We start from the raw sequence: 15,946 nt of genomic DNA, 5'->3' as shown, positions 1-15,946 counted from the left end.
TGGAGGGGACCTTAAAGACCACTCAGTGCCAACCCCCTGCCCTGGGCAGGGACACCTTCCACCAGACCAGGTTGCTCCAAGCCCCGTCCAACCTGGCCTTGAACACCTCCAGGGATGGGGCAGCCACAGCTTCTCTGGGCAACCTGAGGGGAAAAAGCTCATGGGATAGAGGGAGATTTGAATGGAGCAGAGCCTGCTCCAGACTTCCTGCACGCTTCTGTGCCAACTTTCCACCCGCTGTTTTGCTTCAGAACAGGCTCCGAGGAGAATCGGTTTGGTTGAGTGTGTGTGTGAACCTCAAGGTAGGACTCGCACAGCTGACATGGAGAGCGCTCTGCCCTTTTCTTTGCAGGCACTTTTAGGTATCTGAAGACTTTTGTCATCCTTTCAAACATCTGAAGGACAATTTAATCTAAGTGCTCTTTAGGTTTGTTCCAATCTGATGACTGGGAGCTGGGAATGAGGGAATAAATAGGCTTTAGTTTGGATAGGAAGAAGAGGAAACCAAAAGCAGATTATGAAAATATTTTAAGAAGTTCCTGCATCTTTGGAAGCTTCCCTGTCTCTCCAGCCATCTTGGGTTTGGCTGTAACTGCTTTTGTTTGGGAATGTCTCACTGTGCTTTTCTAACCTGTGATTAAATGAAAGGCAAAGAGTCCAAGGGGACAGTTTTTGATATTGCTTATGTCCGGGTAAAAGACTAGGAGATGTATTAATAAGCCCACACTTTCCAAATGCTTTAAAAAGATTTTTATCTTTAAATCAGTTGCTGAAATGGCACCTTCTGACTGTACGTATGCTCTATACCTGGAGAGTGTATTTAGAACAGCACCTTTATGGTACAATCTGAGGATTGTCCCCAGACGATTGTTGATACTGTATGCTGCTTTGGCACTTATGTGCAGAAGGATGCCTTCCTTAGGATGTGTCAGTAGAGCCAATGCTCTATCTGCGACTGTATTTTTAATTAATCTTGGACTTGAACACAGGCAGACACTGGTAGCACCTCTTGCGTCCAACTGCTCTGCTGAGTTGTGTGTTGGTTTGAATGATATTTATCAACTGTTTTTATTTTAACCAGATAACGATGATTCCGACGTAGAGATTCAAGAGGATGAAAGATCCGAGAGCGAAGTGGAAGACAGGCAGATCATGAAGCAGCGCACCGCCCCAGAAACACTCCTGCAAGGTAGCTTAATCTTTTCTTAGTTGCCTTTATTCAGAAGGATGTGCTGAATTATCTGAGTAACCTTAAATGTAAGAAGATCCAGTTATCATTCAAGGATAATGGCACTGCTGCCTTCTTGAGAGCTGTAAGGGGATAGCATCTTGTGTAAAAAAACATTGTGCTTTCAGGGGAGCAAATTAAGGATTATTAACTGAAAAAAGTACCATGTGAGGAAAATCCTTCCGTGGAATTGCCTTGCAGATTCTCAAGCAGCTTTATACAAAGTGTTAGAAAAGTAATACTGTTTCTCATTGCAAAGCATTTATTTCCCTTTAGCTGTTGACGCTTGTTCTAGTAGGGTCTTCTTCAAAAGAAGACCTACAGCGAGTCCCTAAAGCCACCTGCACTGGCAGAGTCACGAGTGCAGCACACCTGAGTTATTTCTTTCAGGGAAGGACATCTGGCTTCTCCCGCTGTTTATGCGGAGTGGAACTGGGGCTCTGGCTGCCGATTCCACTAGGGCCCTGGTCAGAAGCAACTGGGAGAAATTACTGCCTGAGGGTCTGTGTTTCACTTAGGTGGAAAAAGAAACGTTCTGCTTAGTCTATAGTCAAGCAAAATGAAACCAGAAAATCGGGTTAGTTCTTCCTGGTGTTCTTGTTAGCAGTGAGTGATTCTGACCATCAGCAAAAGCCTCTCTGGGATCTGGATGAAGTGCCTCTGTGGGTAATTTCTTGTGCCACTACTTCTGCTGCAGCCTGTTACTTAAATAAACCGCAAATATGTGCTTTTTCTGAGTTGAATTCCGCCCTCCTCTCTCTGACTGAGACCAGAGCAAGAAGCTGAAGTTCTCAAGTCAATATCATTCGAGCATTTTTATCCTCAGTTCCTCTGCTTTTCATAAAACTTGAAAATTCTTGAGAAGTGCTAAAAACTCTAATATTCACTAAGGATTTTTATATTGCAGTTTCTCAAGGAGAGGTTTGCGTGCAGTTTTTAGCGCTTTGGAGGTGACCGTGTAACTGTCTGTGATCTTCATCTCAGAACGACATAACCTAGTGATGTGGGTACTGGCTGCAGTCAGTCAGCTCTTAATGCCAGTTTTGGGAGTGAAAAGCTTTATTATGTAAGTTGTAGATTTTGTTGCAAGTACATTTTTTTTTTCTAGGAAGAGCTTTATCATTAATTACGCTTACTGGAAACAGCATTAGCTTGTCAGACTTAAAGAAAACAGTTCAAATCCCTGAGATATTTTCTCTGCCGTGCTGTTTAGGTTGCTTTCTGTGCTTTTGTAGGTCTCTTCCTAGTGCTTAGTGAACTACTTCAGGCAGATAATTATCCTCTGAATTTTGCATACTCTGAGCATGCTGTTTGTTGACTACACTGTGGCCATCCAAGTCTTTATTCTCCTTATCTCCATGTAAGTTGGAAGCCTCCCTTAGCTCTCTATCCTCTTTTTGCCTCTCGCCTGCTGTGAACTACTGAAGCAGCTCCAGGTATGTTAAATGGCTCCTGAGATGCCTTTTTTACAGTTTCTCCAGAAGGGATGAGGTTGTATTCCCTCATTTTAACTTACACGCTTCAGTCCTACGGTGCTCCAGTGCGATCTCTGCTGGCAGAGACGGATACAAACATTGTTAGGCTCCTAAGGGAAGGGTTGTTGGCTCACTTTTCTGTTTTGAGAAGGTTACTCATCGTCGTCTTGGGCAAGTCGCCCAGTTGCTCTAGCTGTAGCTACACCATGAGATTAACAGCGGGCTCTCTGTCTGTACCACTGGCTTTGGTTCAAAATATCTACACTTTTTGTTTAGGAAAACTCATCCTTGGGATATCTCTGCTTCTGGTGTTAGAGTGAGCTCACTCAGTACCCATCCAGAACATAGAAACAAAAGCTTAGACTGTATCAAGACACCAGTCAGGCCAAAGCTGTCTGTCAGGAGCTCCAGCCTGGTCCAGAGCGCAGGCTTATATTCTAGACTTGAGAACAGGCTCAGATCTGCACTTCTCTGTCTGTGTAAACCAGCCCCTTTGGTCCAGGACCCTCATCGATAGTGAGATTATATATTTGACTGCGTGATCTTCACCAACAAGTGCTGGAGACGTGTAAAGAGGCAAGATTAATGTCAGGTGCGTCAGCTTCTTTAGAAAACCAGGCCTGAACATTCACTGGCCATTTGCCATTAAACACACCAAGAATCTGTACATATTCTTCAGCACGGGTAGTTTGCATTTAAAATGTACTTAATTGTTAAAGCAGCATGGCAGGAGCATTATTTCTGTTAATTACTTCTTTTTTCCTTGACTCAATTCAAGAGATTTCAATCATTTTCTTTTGAAGCATTGTGTCTTCTTACACGGTGGTGCTTCTGAGCCATATTTGCTCTCAAACTAAGGAGAAATGGTCCACTGTGGTCAGTTCCTGTAGTTGCTGTGATTCGATTTTTACATCTCTAATTTCCAGTTTATTAGTATTGTAAGAGAAGACTTCCTCCCTCTGTCCGTAATAGGTGGGCAGGTATTCCAGTGTGCTTTGCCATTATAGAGGCAAGATTCTCAGGGAGAGATAATCTCTCTTATTAGGCCACTTGGTATAATTGAGGAAAAATCAACACACTTTCACCCTCAAGAGTCCTTTCACCACGTTTGTCTAGATGCAGCAACATTCAGCCTAAACGCAGCTTCGACAATATCGCTCCTGCTTTTATTCTTTTAGCCAATTAAAAGACTTGAAGGTATAGGAGTTAGTTTCCCATGGAGCAGAAAAGAGCGTTAGCTGGGGGAGACATGTCAGGCAGCTAGCGCCTGTGGTACGGAGAGAAAATTGAACCCTTATTCCCCGCGTACAAAGAGCAATAGGCAGGAGCAGAGTAAGAAGGAATCTGTAATGCGCTACCGAGTTTTTTATCCCCTTTGAGTTTAACAGTTCTCATCCAACACTACAGCAAACCCAGTTTTAGGAAGCCAGGACAGCTTCTGAACGAGGAGGGAGCAGGCATGGGAGGCGAAATAAATGGCTAGGAAGGGAGTCGCCAAACTGGCAGATGCTGCCTTACTGGGTTTGGGAAACTACAACCTGTTTTGTTATCAGAACATCACGATTGCAGGCAGGTCTCCTCCTTGATAGGGCTTATTATAATAAATCCATATGTCACTAATCATTTGCTTTTGTAAGTGAGATTTATCATTGATTTATCATCTGTAACTTTTAATTTGAACATTGTCGGTGTGAATAAAGATTCACATCCGCTTTTATTCTGTCTGGCAATAGATAAGCGAGGTTGTTACACAAATAAAACAGATGCGTGGACCTCCCGGAGGTCAAACCGTGGGTTGTGATGGCGCTTGGCATAAGAGTCTGTTTTGTAAGAGAACCAAAGAAAAAGAAATTCTTGCCATGTTGAAGGTCTTAGCCATCTGCAGTGTAGAGAAACCTTGTGCCTGTAACAGGCCATAAGCCAGTAGTTTGCAGCAGGATGGTTGTTCCTGTGCAGATGGGGTGGGCATCGAGGTGAAGAATGCAAAGCCTTGTCAGAGGAACGTAGGAGCTGCCATGCCAGGTCTGTCCAGCCTGGTCTTCTGCCTCCAGCACTGGTTAAAGAAAATGCCTGGGGAAGAGTGTAGTACCTTCCTTCGGGTTCCCTCCCCCTCTCAAACTGTTTCAAGCTTCATCAGGATTTCCTGAGCTGGATGGAGTTTCCACGAACTTAGTCTAACCCTCAGTAGATGCAGGGTTTTTTGTTTGTTTGTTTTTTTTTTCTAAGAACCTTTACAGTTTCCTCTTGAACTAAAGTGGATTTTTTTCATCCACACTATCAAAAGTGCCAGATTTTGAAGCGATGTTATATTTACATGTGCAGATCCATCTTTCCAGTCTCATTCGGACCAGGGTTCTGAAAAGTATTTTGGAATTGTGAGCAAATTCGGGATCTCTGCTCCTGCCAGCGATAGCACTGGCTGATCGGGTGGGCTACGACAGACTGGCACACACTGTACTCGCAACAACGGAGGCAGTGGAAATGCTGCGGAATGAAGCAGAAATGATCCGCGCTTGCAGAACTGTGGAACTGTGCCTGTCTATAGTAAATCACCCTCTATTCCACACTGCCAGGAGCTTTCAGCTCCCGTAAACCAATTATCCAAATGCTTTAGCTCGTATGTTTCCTTCTCTAATGTTGGTGTTAAGGGGCGTTTTTGTCCTGTTGAGACCACAGAGGCCATTTCACTCCCGAGACAATAACAACTTCCGTGCAATTTGGTCTTTATTGTAAGAAGACAGCTTCATAAAACTCAGGATGTTTTTCAGCAGACAATCAGTCCAAAGTCAAACAGAGAGAGAGCAGCTCTCTTGGAGCCTCTTACCTTCGCAGGACCGACCCCGAGGATCGATGTGATAATGGTGTGTTGGCAGCCAGGTTAGCGAGTGGACTTGCTACTGAATGGATAAAATCTTTGCCTGTGAAAACCTGCCCTGTTGAACGGAGCGAGAAGAAATATGTCTCTGGATGCAGCAGATGAAAATAAAGGGGTTTTATTAAGAAAGCAAAGCGTACCTCGTTGGAAGGAGCAGAACCAAATATATGACAATCAAACTGGAGATGGGTTCAGGGGCAGACAGAGAGCACGGTCCCGTGTCTCTGTGGACATGGGCTGGCTTGCCCCCATGCTCGCTCTTCCCGTGCTGTGGCTGGGCCTGCGGGGTCCCCAGTCCTGTACAGGGGCAGTGCCCGCAGAGCAGCAGACACCCAAAGCGTGCTGACGGTGCTGCTGTGGCAGATGCTTGGTGTTTTGAGACGATGGTGATGTTTAGCCTCCCTGTCTCGGTTTTCTTCTGAAGGTTGAGCTTGTGATTGTTAAGTAGGAGCTGGTCAGCAGACATGGGGAAAGGGCCAAAGGTACCCTGCATGCTAGGGGAAGGTTGTGGAGACTGAATTAGCCCTCATTTTTCAGTCCTGTGGAGAGAATTGGAGATTTGACATAGTAGCTAGAAATCTTCTCGGATGAACCTACACAGTCCTGTTTCCAAACCCCTCCATGCAGCATGCAAGCTGAAAAGTAGGAAGGTCCTATTCTCAGTGCAAATGGTCGGACTCTGCTTTTGGAAATTCTCTCTCCAGCTTGTGGCCATGTTCGGATTTCTAAAATGTTTTTCTAACCTGCCCCAGGAGTGTAGAAACCACAGGTGTGCTATCAATGGGAAGGGGAGGGGAGGGATTCAATTAGGAATGTGCAACAGCTGCCTGCTCCTTGTTGGATGTCTTGTTCACATTGAGCTCCTGTGGCTGTCACCTGCCTAACTTTTAAAAGCACATGTTAAATAACTAAGTCAATTTCTTCCCTTCTCTCTGGTTCCTAAAGGAAATTACATCTCCTGAGTCCAAGCCCAAGAAACGTATGCAAGTGCATTTAAATTTGCAAATACAAAATGATGACAAATCTGCAGTTTCTGTCAAAATGTTACGATCTTCTCTGTTGTGGAAATGAGCCGTGATAGGAAAAACGTGCCGAAGCCCACTGCAGTTGTCTAGGCGTGATCCCAATGCGGTGTGATCCCATCCCTGATTCTCAGCTTCATCCGTAGGGACAGCTGCCTCTTACTGGCATGTGGCTTAGTGCGTGTGGTCTCCTGCTTTCCTGTTCCCAAGTGATTGCCCCCAGTTAGTCTGTTCAGAAACCCTTAAGTGGTGATCGGGTCCCCCCACTGCTGCAGTCAGAGTACCTGGAACTTGTGTTTTTGGAAAAAAAAAACGAACCCAAAACCCAGAAGAAAATGTCTTGTTCAGAGTCATGCCGTGCTTGATGACTAAAGTGCCCCGAGCGAGGATTTGCCAAGGGCGTTGCACATGCAAGCTTCGGCCGCAGACTCCAGAAACTGTCAGTGTCCTCCTGATACCCCAGCCGTTCCAGCGTGGCAAGGCCTGAGTCTCAAAAACACCAGGAATTTGCAGTTCACGTACTCAGTGGGGTTTGCAGGTGCCCAGAAGGGAGAGGTACAGACCCGGTGTGGCGTGGAGCAGGCAGAGGTGAGTCAGGTACGGACACACCAGCCTTGACACAGGCTCTGCTGGGCACTGAGCTTTCTTGCCCGCGTGGGGTTTGTGATTATTGTTTGTAACCCCAGAGCTCCTCTGAAAATCCCCCGTCTGATTTCTTGGCAGTGAGCAAGAAGTCTAGAGCAACAGAAACAAAAATCTCTTCTAACCTGGCCAGGCTGCTCCCTTCCTGATGGTTCTTCGTGAACCCTGGTGTTTGCAGGCATCTCGTTGCGTGTGTTTGCCTTGGTTCAAAGTCTGTGGGAGCAAGGAGATGAGCGGGTCTGGATTTCACAGGCACCATGGTGGCGGCAGAGGGAGAAGGCTGAGGCATAAAGAATGGGTCTGTTGGGAAGGTATGTGGCTGTGCATTAGCAGGGTTCCACCTCTCCAGCTGTTTGATAATGTATGAAGTCAAGGGGAAAAATTTCACAAATGCACCTGCTCTCAGAGCACCTCAGAGGACTCTGCCAAACTGGTGTTGCTCCCCAGAAACTTTTAAAAGATAAATTCCTTCTTTGTGAACTTCACAAAGTGCAATTTTATCTGAACTGGGGCTTTGTACACATGGCACACAGTGGTGGGTCCTTGTGACTGTGCTCCTGGAGTGAATATACTTTTCTGGTAAAGCAAATCCAGTCCTAATTGTAAACCTTATAAAAGCATTTTGGAGAGTCAGCTTAGTTCCTTCTTCCTTGCCTCTTCAGGTCAAGCAGGAGGGGAATAAAACAGTGAACACTGTGTTTGAGCCACTGGGTCTGACTGATAGTACTTGGGGGAAACTATCCTGGGGAGGGAGAAAGCTGATACAGCTTCTCATAGGGAAGCTTAGGAAGAGTGGGCTAGATGAAGGGACAGTAAGGTGGATAGATAACTGGTTGAAAGACAGAGCTCAGAGGGTCGTGATTAGGGGCACAGAGTCTACCTGGAGGTCAGTGACGAGTGGTGTTCCCCAGGGGTCAGTACTGGGTCCAGTCCTCTTCAATGTATTCATCAATGACCTGGATGAAGGAACAGAGGGCACCCTCAGCAAGTTCGCCGATGACACAAAGCTGGGGGGGTGGCTGACACACCGGAAGGCTGTGCCACCATACAGAGAGACCTGGACAGGCTGCAGAGTTGGGCAGAGAGGAACCTTATGAAATTCAAGAAGGGCAAGTGCAGGGTGCTGCACCTGGGGAGGAATAACCCCATGCACCAGGACAGGCTGGGGGTGACCTGCTGGAGAGCAGCTTGGTGGAAAGAGACCTGGGAGTCCTGGGGGACAACAGGATGCCCATGAGCCAGCAATGGGCCCTGGTGGCCAAGAAGGCCAATGGCATCCTGGGGGGCATCAAGAAGAGTGTGGCTGAAGACCGAGGAAGGTCATCCTCCCCCTCTGCTCTGCCCTGGTGGGGCCACACCTGGAGTGCTGGGTCCAGTTCTGGGCTCCCCGGTTCAAGAAGGACAGGGAACTGCTGGAGAGGGGACAGCAAAAGGCTACCAAGATGCTGAGGGGACTGGAACACCTCTCTGATGAAGAAAGGCTGAGGGATTTGGGTGTCTTCAGTCTGGAAAAAAGACGGCTGAGGGGGGACCTTATCAACGCTTATAAATACTGAAAGGGTGGGTGTCAGGAGGATGGGGCCAGGCTCTTTTCAGTGGTGCCCAGGGACAGGACAAGGGGTACGGGCACAAACTTGACCATAGGAAGTTCCACCTAACCATGAGGAGGAACTTTTTTGCTGTGAGGGTGGCAGAGCCCTGGCACAGGCTGCCGAGAGAGGTGGTGGAGTCTCCGTCTCTGGAGACATTCCAAACCCGCCTGGACGCGTTCCTGTGCCACCTGCTCTGGGTGACCCTGCTCTGGCAGGGGGTTGGACTGGGTGATCTCCAGAGGTCCCTTCCAACCCTATGATTCTATGATTCTCATTCTCATGTATTTCTCCATGGATCTCTGCAGATTTCCATCCCCAGGTAAGAGTCCGCAAGGTCTTTGGTTTCCTGATACAGCAGCTGATTCCTGATACAGACAATATTACCAGGCTCATGCGGCTGGGAAAGGGGGCGATCAAATGTGTTTGGAAACACCAAAAAGGGGCTGTGATTGGAATTCACAGAAATTAATTTGCCTTAACGTGAAATAGAGCTTCCTCCCACCATCTCGGCATCTGCTGCCAGCGGAGCTGTCTTTGGCTGTGTGTTTTGTGTCAGCAAAGTTCAGCCCTCGCTGGGAGGGAGGAGGTATTTCCATATGCTTTCGGCCTGTGTAATGGCCGTTGCGACGCCGGCCCTAGTGGAGACGGAGGAGAGGTGGTAGGTCTGAAATGCTGGCATTGAGACAGGTGACTCACTTCTGAGCAAATTTCCGTTTCATGGAGGGTGTAAGAAATAAATAGAAGCATGCTCATCCTGGGCAGCAGCACGGGGTTAACATATACCCACTGCTGGGTAAGAAAATGTAAATCATTCTAGTCCTGTAGCTCCATTGTAGGCTGCTGCATGGGTTAGCACAATGGCAAGCCTCACACGCGGAGGAAAAATGGCAAACGCTCACAGGCTTAAAATCATGGATGCACGTTCACTTCTGATCTTTGCTGGCTCAGTGGCTATAAACCGTGGCGATGCACAGAGATTAGATTTGAATCCAAAGGTGCAGTGAATTACAGTCTCTTCGTTACTAGCATTTTACCTAATTATCATTTTGTACAGCCTGTCCTGGCTGAATTCACATTATCTGTAAGTAAACATAACGAGCTCTCACCCGCTTGGAAGCTGCATGACCCTCTGTGGCCGGAGTGGTGCAGCACTGATGTCGCAGGAGGCTGAGCCCAGTTAAATTGGACCCAGGAAATTTCAAGTGACAAACACCCCGGCAGCTGCCAGCTCTCCCTGTCCTGTGCAGATGACAACTCTCTTTCCTGCCTCCCCCCGACTCAGTGCACGTGTAAGTGCCCCGCGGCCACCTGCCACTCCTCTTGCTCCCACACATGGAAACGTGGGGGTTTAGCATCTGAAAGTTAAAATAACGTTCCTGCCTTTGTCACGGAAGCTCTTCTACCAATGTGGAAAATGTGCTTTCTCTCCTGTTTGGTCTCCGGCGTAGTGCACAACCTGAAGCTCCCAGCCCTCTGCATCCTGGGGTTTCTCCTGTGTGTGTCCCCCAGGACCTAACGCTGGTGATCCCACAGTCCCTAGTTCAACGAGGTGCTCCTGGCCTGAACCGATGTAGGGATTGAAGTCTGGGCAATACCTGATTCTCATCTGTTCCAAATCTAAGCAATTAGATGCCCATAAGATGTCCCTACTGTTTCCAGCATCCTGCAGACCTTCTGTTACCATTCTCTAAGCTCTTCCCTTGGCATTTTTGAACTGTCCTATTTCATCAGCTCTCCTTATATGATATTCTGATTCTCTTTTATGCTCAGGATCTCTCTCAAGTTTGCCTTATCAGTAGATTTTAGGAGCTCCCTGCTGCTTTCTCCTTTGAGGTAATAAATCCCTATCTAACACTTTATGCTGAGCCTTCTACGTAGCAAAATTGCAGTTAAACCCTTGGAGCCATCTGTAGGCTGGGCAAGAATGTGGTTCTGTGGTCGTCTAATGATGTCAGTTGTAATCATCTCCAAATTTACATAGTTTAGTCTAGCGTATACTAGAGCAAGTGTCTGTAAAGCTTGAAGAGAGATCCTCTGTCCAGGAATTTTCTTATAATTCCATCTCCACTGCCTGTGTTATCAGCAACCAGACAGATAGAGGACACCACTTTTTATTTAAAGACATAAGATCCTTTAAATGATCTGCCTTGACACAGCAAGGGTGTGTTGGTGACTTATGGTTGAGTTAGCCAGCTTTTTGCTGCAACTAACCCAACTCAGTTTGCAAAGGGGATGAAAGGGACATGTCTTCTTTTTGTACTTTGGGAGGTACAAAGGAAGTTTGACAGGATATATTTCAAGTTGCTTTGTTTTCATGCTAAAAAAAACCCTAGATTTTGTCTAGATTGGAAAAATCCATATTTGGCATAGAGAAAACCAGTGATGACAGGAGATAAACAAACGGTGAAGTGGGATGGTCACAGCAGCACTGTTGAGTAGGCAGCCGGTTGGCACTGAGTGATTTCTGGTGGCTGCAGAAAGCAGGGCTGAGTCACCCCGTCGGCCCACACGTGGAATTTCCCCAGTCACAACTCTGCTATACCCATTCCCAACACCTCCCTCCTAGCAAAGGAGACCATGCTAGCATCTTCCCCGTTTCATATGGCCTCTACATAGCCAAAAATAACAAAGCAAGGCACAAGTGTGTTCTCCGTTTTCAGTGAACTCCCTAGAATCACAGAATCATTCAGGTTGGAAAAGACCCTTGGGATCATCGAGTTCAACCATCAACCCCACTCTACAAAGTTCTCCCCTACACCATATCCCCCAACAGCATACCTAAATGAGTCTTAAACACATCCAGGGATGATGATTCCATCACCTCCCGGGGCAGCCTATTCCAGTGTCTGACCACTCTTTCTGTGAAGAATTTTTTCCTAATGTCCAGCCTAAACCTACCCTGCTGCAGCTTGAACCCATTCCCTCTTGTTCTATCACCAATTACCTGTGAGAAGAGACCAGCACCAACCTCTCTACAATGTCCTTTCAAGTAGTTGTAGAGAGTGATGAGGTCTCCCCTCAGCCTCCTCTTCCTCAAACTAAACAGTCCCAGCTCCTTCAGTCGTTCCTCATAAGATTTATTCTGCAGGCGCTTCACCAGCTTCGTTGCCCTCCTCTGCACTTGCTCCAGCACCTTGATATCCCTCTTGTATGGAGGTGCCCAGAACTGGACACAATACTCAAGGTGTGGCCTCACCAGTGCTGAGTACAGGGGGACAATTGCCTCCCTGCTTCTGCTGGTCACACTGTTTCTGATACAAGCCAGGATGGCATTGGCTTTGTTGGCCACCTGGGCACACTGCTGGCTCATGTTCAGCCACTTGTCAATTAGAACCCCCAGGTCCTTTTCTGCCAGGCAGCTCTCCAGCCACACTTCCCCAAGCCTGTAGCGATGCATGGGGTTGTTGTCACCCAAGTGCAGGACCTGGCACCCTACAACCCTGAGATATCTACCTCCCTCTTCAGACTTCCACATCCAACTCTCAGTGAGAAATTCTTGAGGTTTGCCTTGGCACTGCCTAGGAGCCCCGTGAGATGTTAGTCCCTACTGCAATATCATAGAATGGTTTGGGTTGGAAGGGACCTTAACGATCATCTAGTCCAACCCCAACAATCAGAAAGTATCTGAGCATAGTGAGCTCTCTAAAGGACAGAAGACTTACCACATGGAAAAGACGGGCTTTTGGTCCCTGTGCACCAAAGCAGAGGAAGGAATGTACCAGTTCACAGAACTGTTTAGGTTGGAGGGACCTCTCAGATCATCTAGTCCAACCCCTCATTCAAACAGGTTACCCGGGACCACATCCAGTTGGGTTTTTAATATCTCCATGGATGGAGACTCCTCAGCTTCTCTTGGCAACCTTGTTCCAGTGTTTGACCACCCTCTGAGTAAAAAAAAATAAAATAAATATGGTTCCTTGTGTTCAGATATAATTTCCTGTTTCTTAGTGTACCTCTATGTCCTGTCAGAACTGTCATATCGGCATAAGGTAGCTCTGGAAATACCATCCTGATTGCAATTGCTGTCAGCCTTTACCCTCTTCTACCTTCTCCTGAGCTCTGCGGGAGCTTAACAAGGGAGTCAGGGTGACTTTACGTACGTTGGGATCTCATCCTGTCACTGCCATTTGATTAGTCCTCGAAAAGGGAAATCCTGAACTTCATCTTTCAGTCTCCCTCGGTGTTAACCATGAGCCAGGCTTTATGGTCATTCTCTTTGCTCGTGCAGGAAGAGCTGGCGCCCGGATCGTGGGAACAATGCAAGGCGGAGACACGGAGGAAGATGTAAGTAACCATCCTATGTACCTGTAGGGCTTCTCCCACAGTGCTTTAGAATGACAGCCCTCTCCTCAGCTAGAGAAACACCTTTTTGCCTGCTTGAATGGTCATGCCCCAGGCCTGCTTTTCCCTTCCTTTCCTCCAGCTGATTGCTTTCTTATCTGCATAGACACATATTTTCCTGTTTTTCTTTTGCTCTTGGAGTCTCTGTGCTTTAAGCTCAGCCTGCAGTGTGTCATTAGCAGCACACAGGTGGCGGGAATGTTGTTTTGTTGAGCTCTTTGGGGCAGAGTGCTGGGAAGAGGGGATCAGTGCAGTGTAGCAGGAGTTAGATGTGTTAAATCTAAATCACCTGCACTGCTCTAAAATCACATTCCTTGGAGTGACACGTGCTAACACAGCATCAGTCTTCCAGCTGCTGGGACAGGGATGAGAGACGAACTGTGAGCTCTGTCCCTGTGGGATCCCTGCCTTGCAGATAAAGCTGTCCCATGGCTCCTGGCTTTGCATCTGCTTACGGTGGACCTGGTGAGCAGATGGTGGCTAAGCAGGTACACGCAGGTTTGTACAGCTGGCACTTGTTCTGACTGCTGTGCTCAGCCCCTGGCGTATGGGCAACTCCTTTGGCATATGGGCAATCTTTCTGTGCCTCTGGGCACTCGTAAGTGGCTCTATCTGTACTAGGAAGCTGAAGCCAGCTGCTGCGATAAGGTTTGCATCCCTACAGTAAGCTCTCCCCATCATCCCAAAAAGGTGCCAGTCCGGAGCAGTGCGGGGATGTCCTGTTCCCTGGGTGATGCTGGAATATTGTTTTGGAGAGTACAAACCCTTAAAAACGATGATGATTGCGAACTTGTATTTGAACCTGTGCTGTCTAATAATTTCCTTGTGTAGGTGTAGCCTTTCCGTCTCACTGCCTGGCAGACACCCCATGCAGTGCTGCCTGTCTAGGTGAGGAGGGCGTGCTAGGACTTCAGACATCTTCTCTGGGCCCAGCAAGAAGCCCTGTGCTGCTGGGGGATTATCCTTCTCTCTCGGTACTGCCCTGCCTTTCGCTGCCTTCGTGGCATAGAAATTAAGCTTCTCTGAAACCAAGAATTTGCTTTTTGAGAAATCCTTTCGCAAAAGCCCATTGCAGACACCAGACCCTGGGGGAGCAGGCTGGCTTGGATAGGGAAGCAGAGGTTAATGGACAAGTTGTGAGCTAGCACCACTCCAGGGATCCCAAGGAGAAGGTTTAAAATGGGAGGGAGGTGGATGGGGGAATGCACCTCTACAGGACATAAGAACAGTAGGAAAATTCTGGTGTTTACTACCACATGCAAAAGCTCTTTGCCATGGCTGTGTGACGCTGCTAGGTTAGCCACACAAAGCTGCGGGCAGAGTATTTCTCCTGCAGGCAGGACCAGAAGAGAGAAAATACCACTGCTATTAAGTGTTCATTGCAGAGACACGGATATATGTTGCTATATGTAGTGATATGGGAGTTAAGTCTCTTGCTAGAGAGGGATGAGCTGCCCTTCTTTCTGCCCGTCCTCACCTTTTCTCCTGAAAGGAACTTGCAGACCATGCTCTGCTGTTTGCTTCTGCCAGACTGGATGTGGCTAAGGCTGTTTGTTGCCTTCTGGGGACTGATTTGTGCCCTTGGCATTCAGAGCCATTTCAGGGTAGGGTCAGGAATGCTAGTGCTGTAGGTGAAGACGTTGTGGCCTCAGCCATGGTGCTGCCTGACTGTCCTTCACTGTGTTCTTGCCAGATTTGGATAGTCATCCTCTGCAATTTCCCTTCCCTTTGGACTTTCCTGTTCACAGCTTTCTCCCGCATTTCCCTGTTGGCGCAAGCCCCATCATACCCAGGCATGGGAAGTCAAGACCTTCAGCCTCTTATGGCCCTCACCTGCAGCCACTTTGGTTGTCTCATGGCTCTGCCCTGTTAATACAGCATCTCAGCAGGCACTGGGGCCGAGACGCTTGCTTAGGGACCCTTGCAAGCATCTTCCGTTGCAGGGAAGGAAACCGGTGAGGCTGGTTTGAAACCCTCAAGGAGTTAATCGGGTTATGGAGCTGAGAAGAGAGCAGGCTTCAGCCTGCCCAAGAGCCAGCAGCTGTACACCCAGCCTCTGTCACTTGCTGATGTGGCACACAATGCCTGAGCTGGACCTGGCTTTGCTGCCTTCTCCCCTGCTCCCATTCCGGTTACTTTCTGTTTTCTTTTATGGTTTTGTGCTTTTTTTTTTTCCCCTGCTCTGCCTCTGCTGTTCTTTGCACTCTGGTTCTCCAAGGGGAGATCTGCCCCAGCACGGCCAGGCACGCGCAAGAGCATCGCCAAGGCACAGGTGGGTTCCTCTCCTGCAGTTAATTTTCCTCCACTACACCTTGATTCTTTGGTCTTGCAATACGTATCGCTTTTAAATTAAACACCCTGCAAGGTTTTTAATACCACAGATTCAGCAGAAGTCGGGGAGCTTGGTTTTGTCAGCCCCGTGAAGTGGGGAAGGAGGGTTGCAATAAACTGAACGGAGCAGCCGCGTCTAGCAAAATGGGGAGCTGCTGGTGAAAGCCATGTGGGCCGTTGGCTTCCAGAAGCAGATGAGCTCTGGCTTTTTGTTATTTTGGAAGGCCAGCAGCACAGCAGCCTGAGCTGGACCAAAACTTCCTGCAGAATCTGCTACTGCTGCTCCCTGGAGCAAGTCCAAACCTGGATCCACACCAGTGCAGACAAACAGCCTTCCCCATAGCCCCCGGGTGTGGCACTGCACAGAGCGCAGGGGACAAAGCGCCGGAGCGTCAGCCAGCAGTGCCATCCTTTACTTTGGAGCTGGCAAAGATGCCTTG

At 47.9% G+C, this 15,946-nt stretch overlaps 1 protein-coding gene across 2 annotated transcripts in view; it reads left to right on the top strand.

The window, feature by feature from the left end:
• The window catches only part of CLUAP1 (clusterin associated protein 1), a 75,565-nt gene that overhangs the window by 58,637 nt on the left and 982 nt on the right, over positions 1-15,946 (top strand). The window contains exons 10-12 of one of the 2 annotated variants that reach the window (XM_074598260.1): positions 1,082-1,189; positions 13,063-13,118; positions 15,394-15,447. In XM_074598260.1, coding sequence (XP_074454361.1) covers positions 1,082-1,189; positions 13,063-13,118; positions 15,394-15,447 — 218 coding nt within the window. The remainder of the gene's footprint in view (positions 1-1,081; positions 1,190-13,062; positions 13,119-15,393; positions 15,448-15,946) is intronic. The other variant, XM_074598261.1, reaches the window with a different exon arrangement.

The sequence above is a fragment of the Larus michahellis genome, chromosome 8 (genome assembly GCF_964199755.1).
Source record: "Larus michahellis chromosome 8, bLarMic1.1, whole genome shotgun sequence".
NCBI classification, from domain to species: Eukaryota; Metazoa; Chordata; class Aves; order Charadriiformes; family Laridae; genus Larus; species Larus michahellis.
This window is presented reverse-complemented; position numbering and strand designations above follow the sequence as displayed.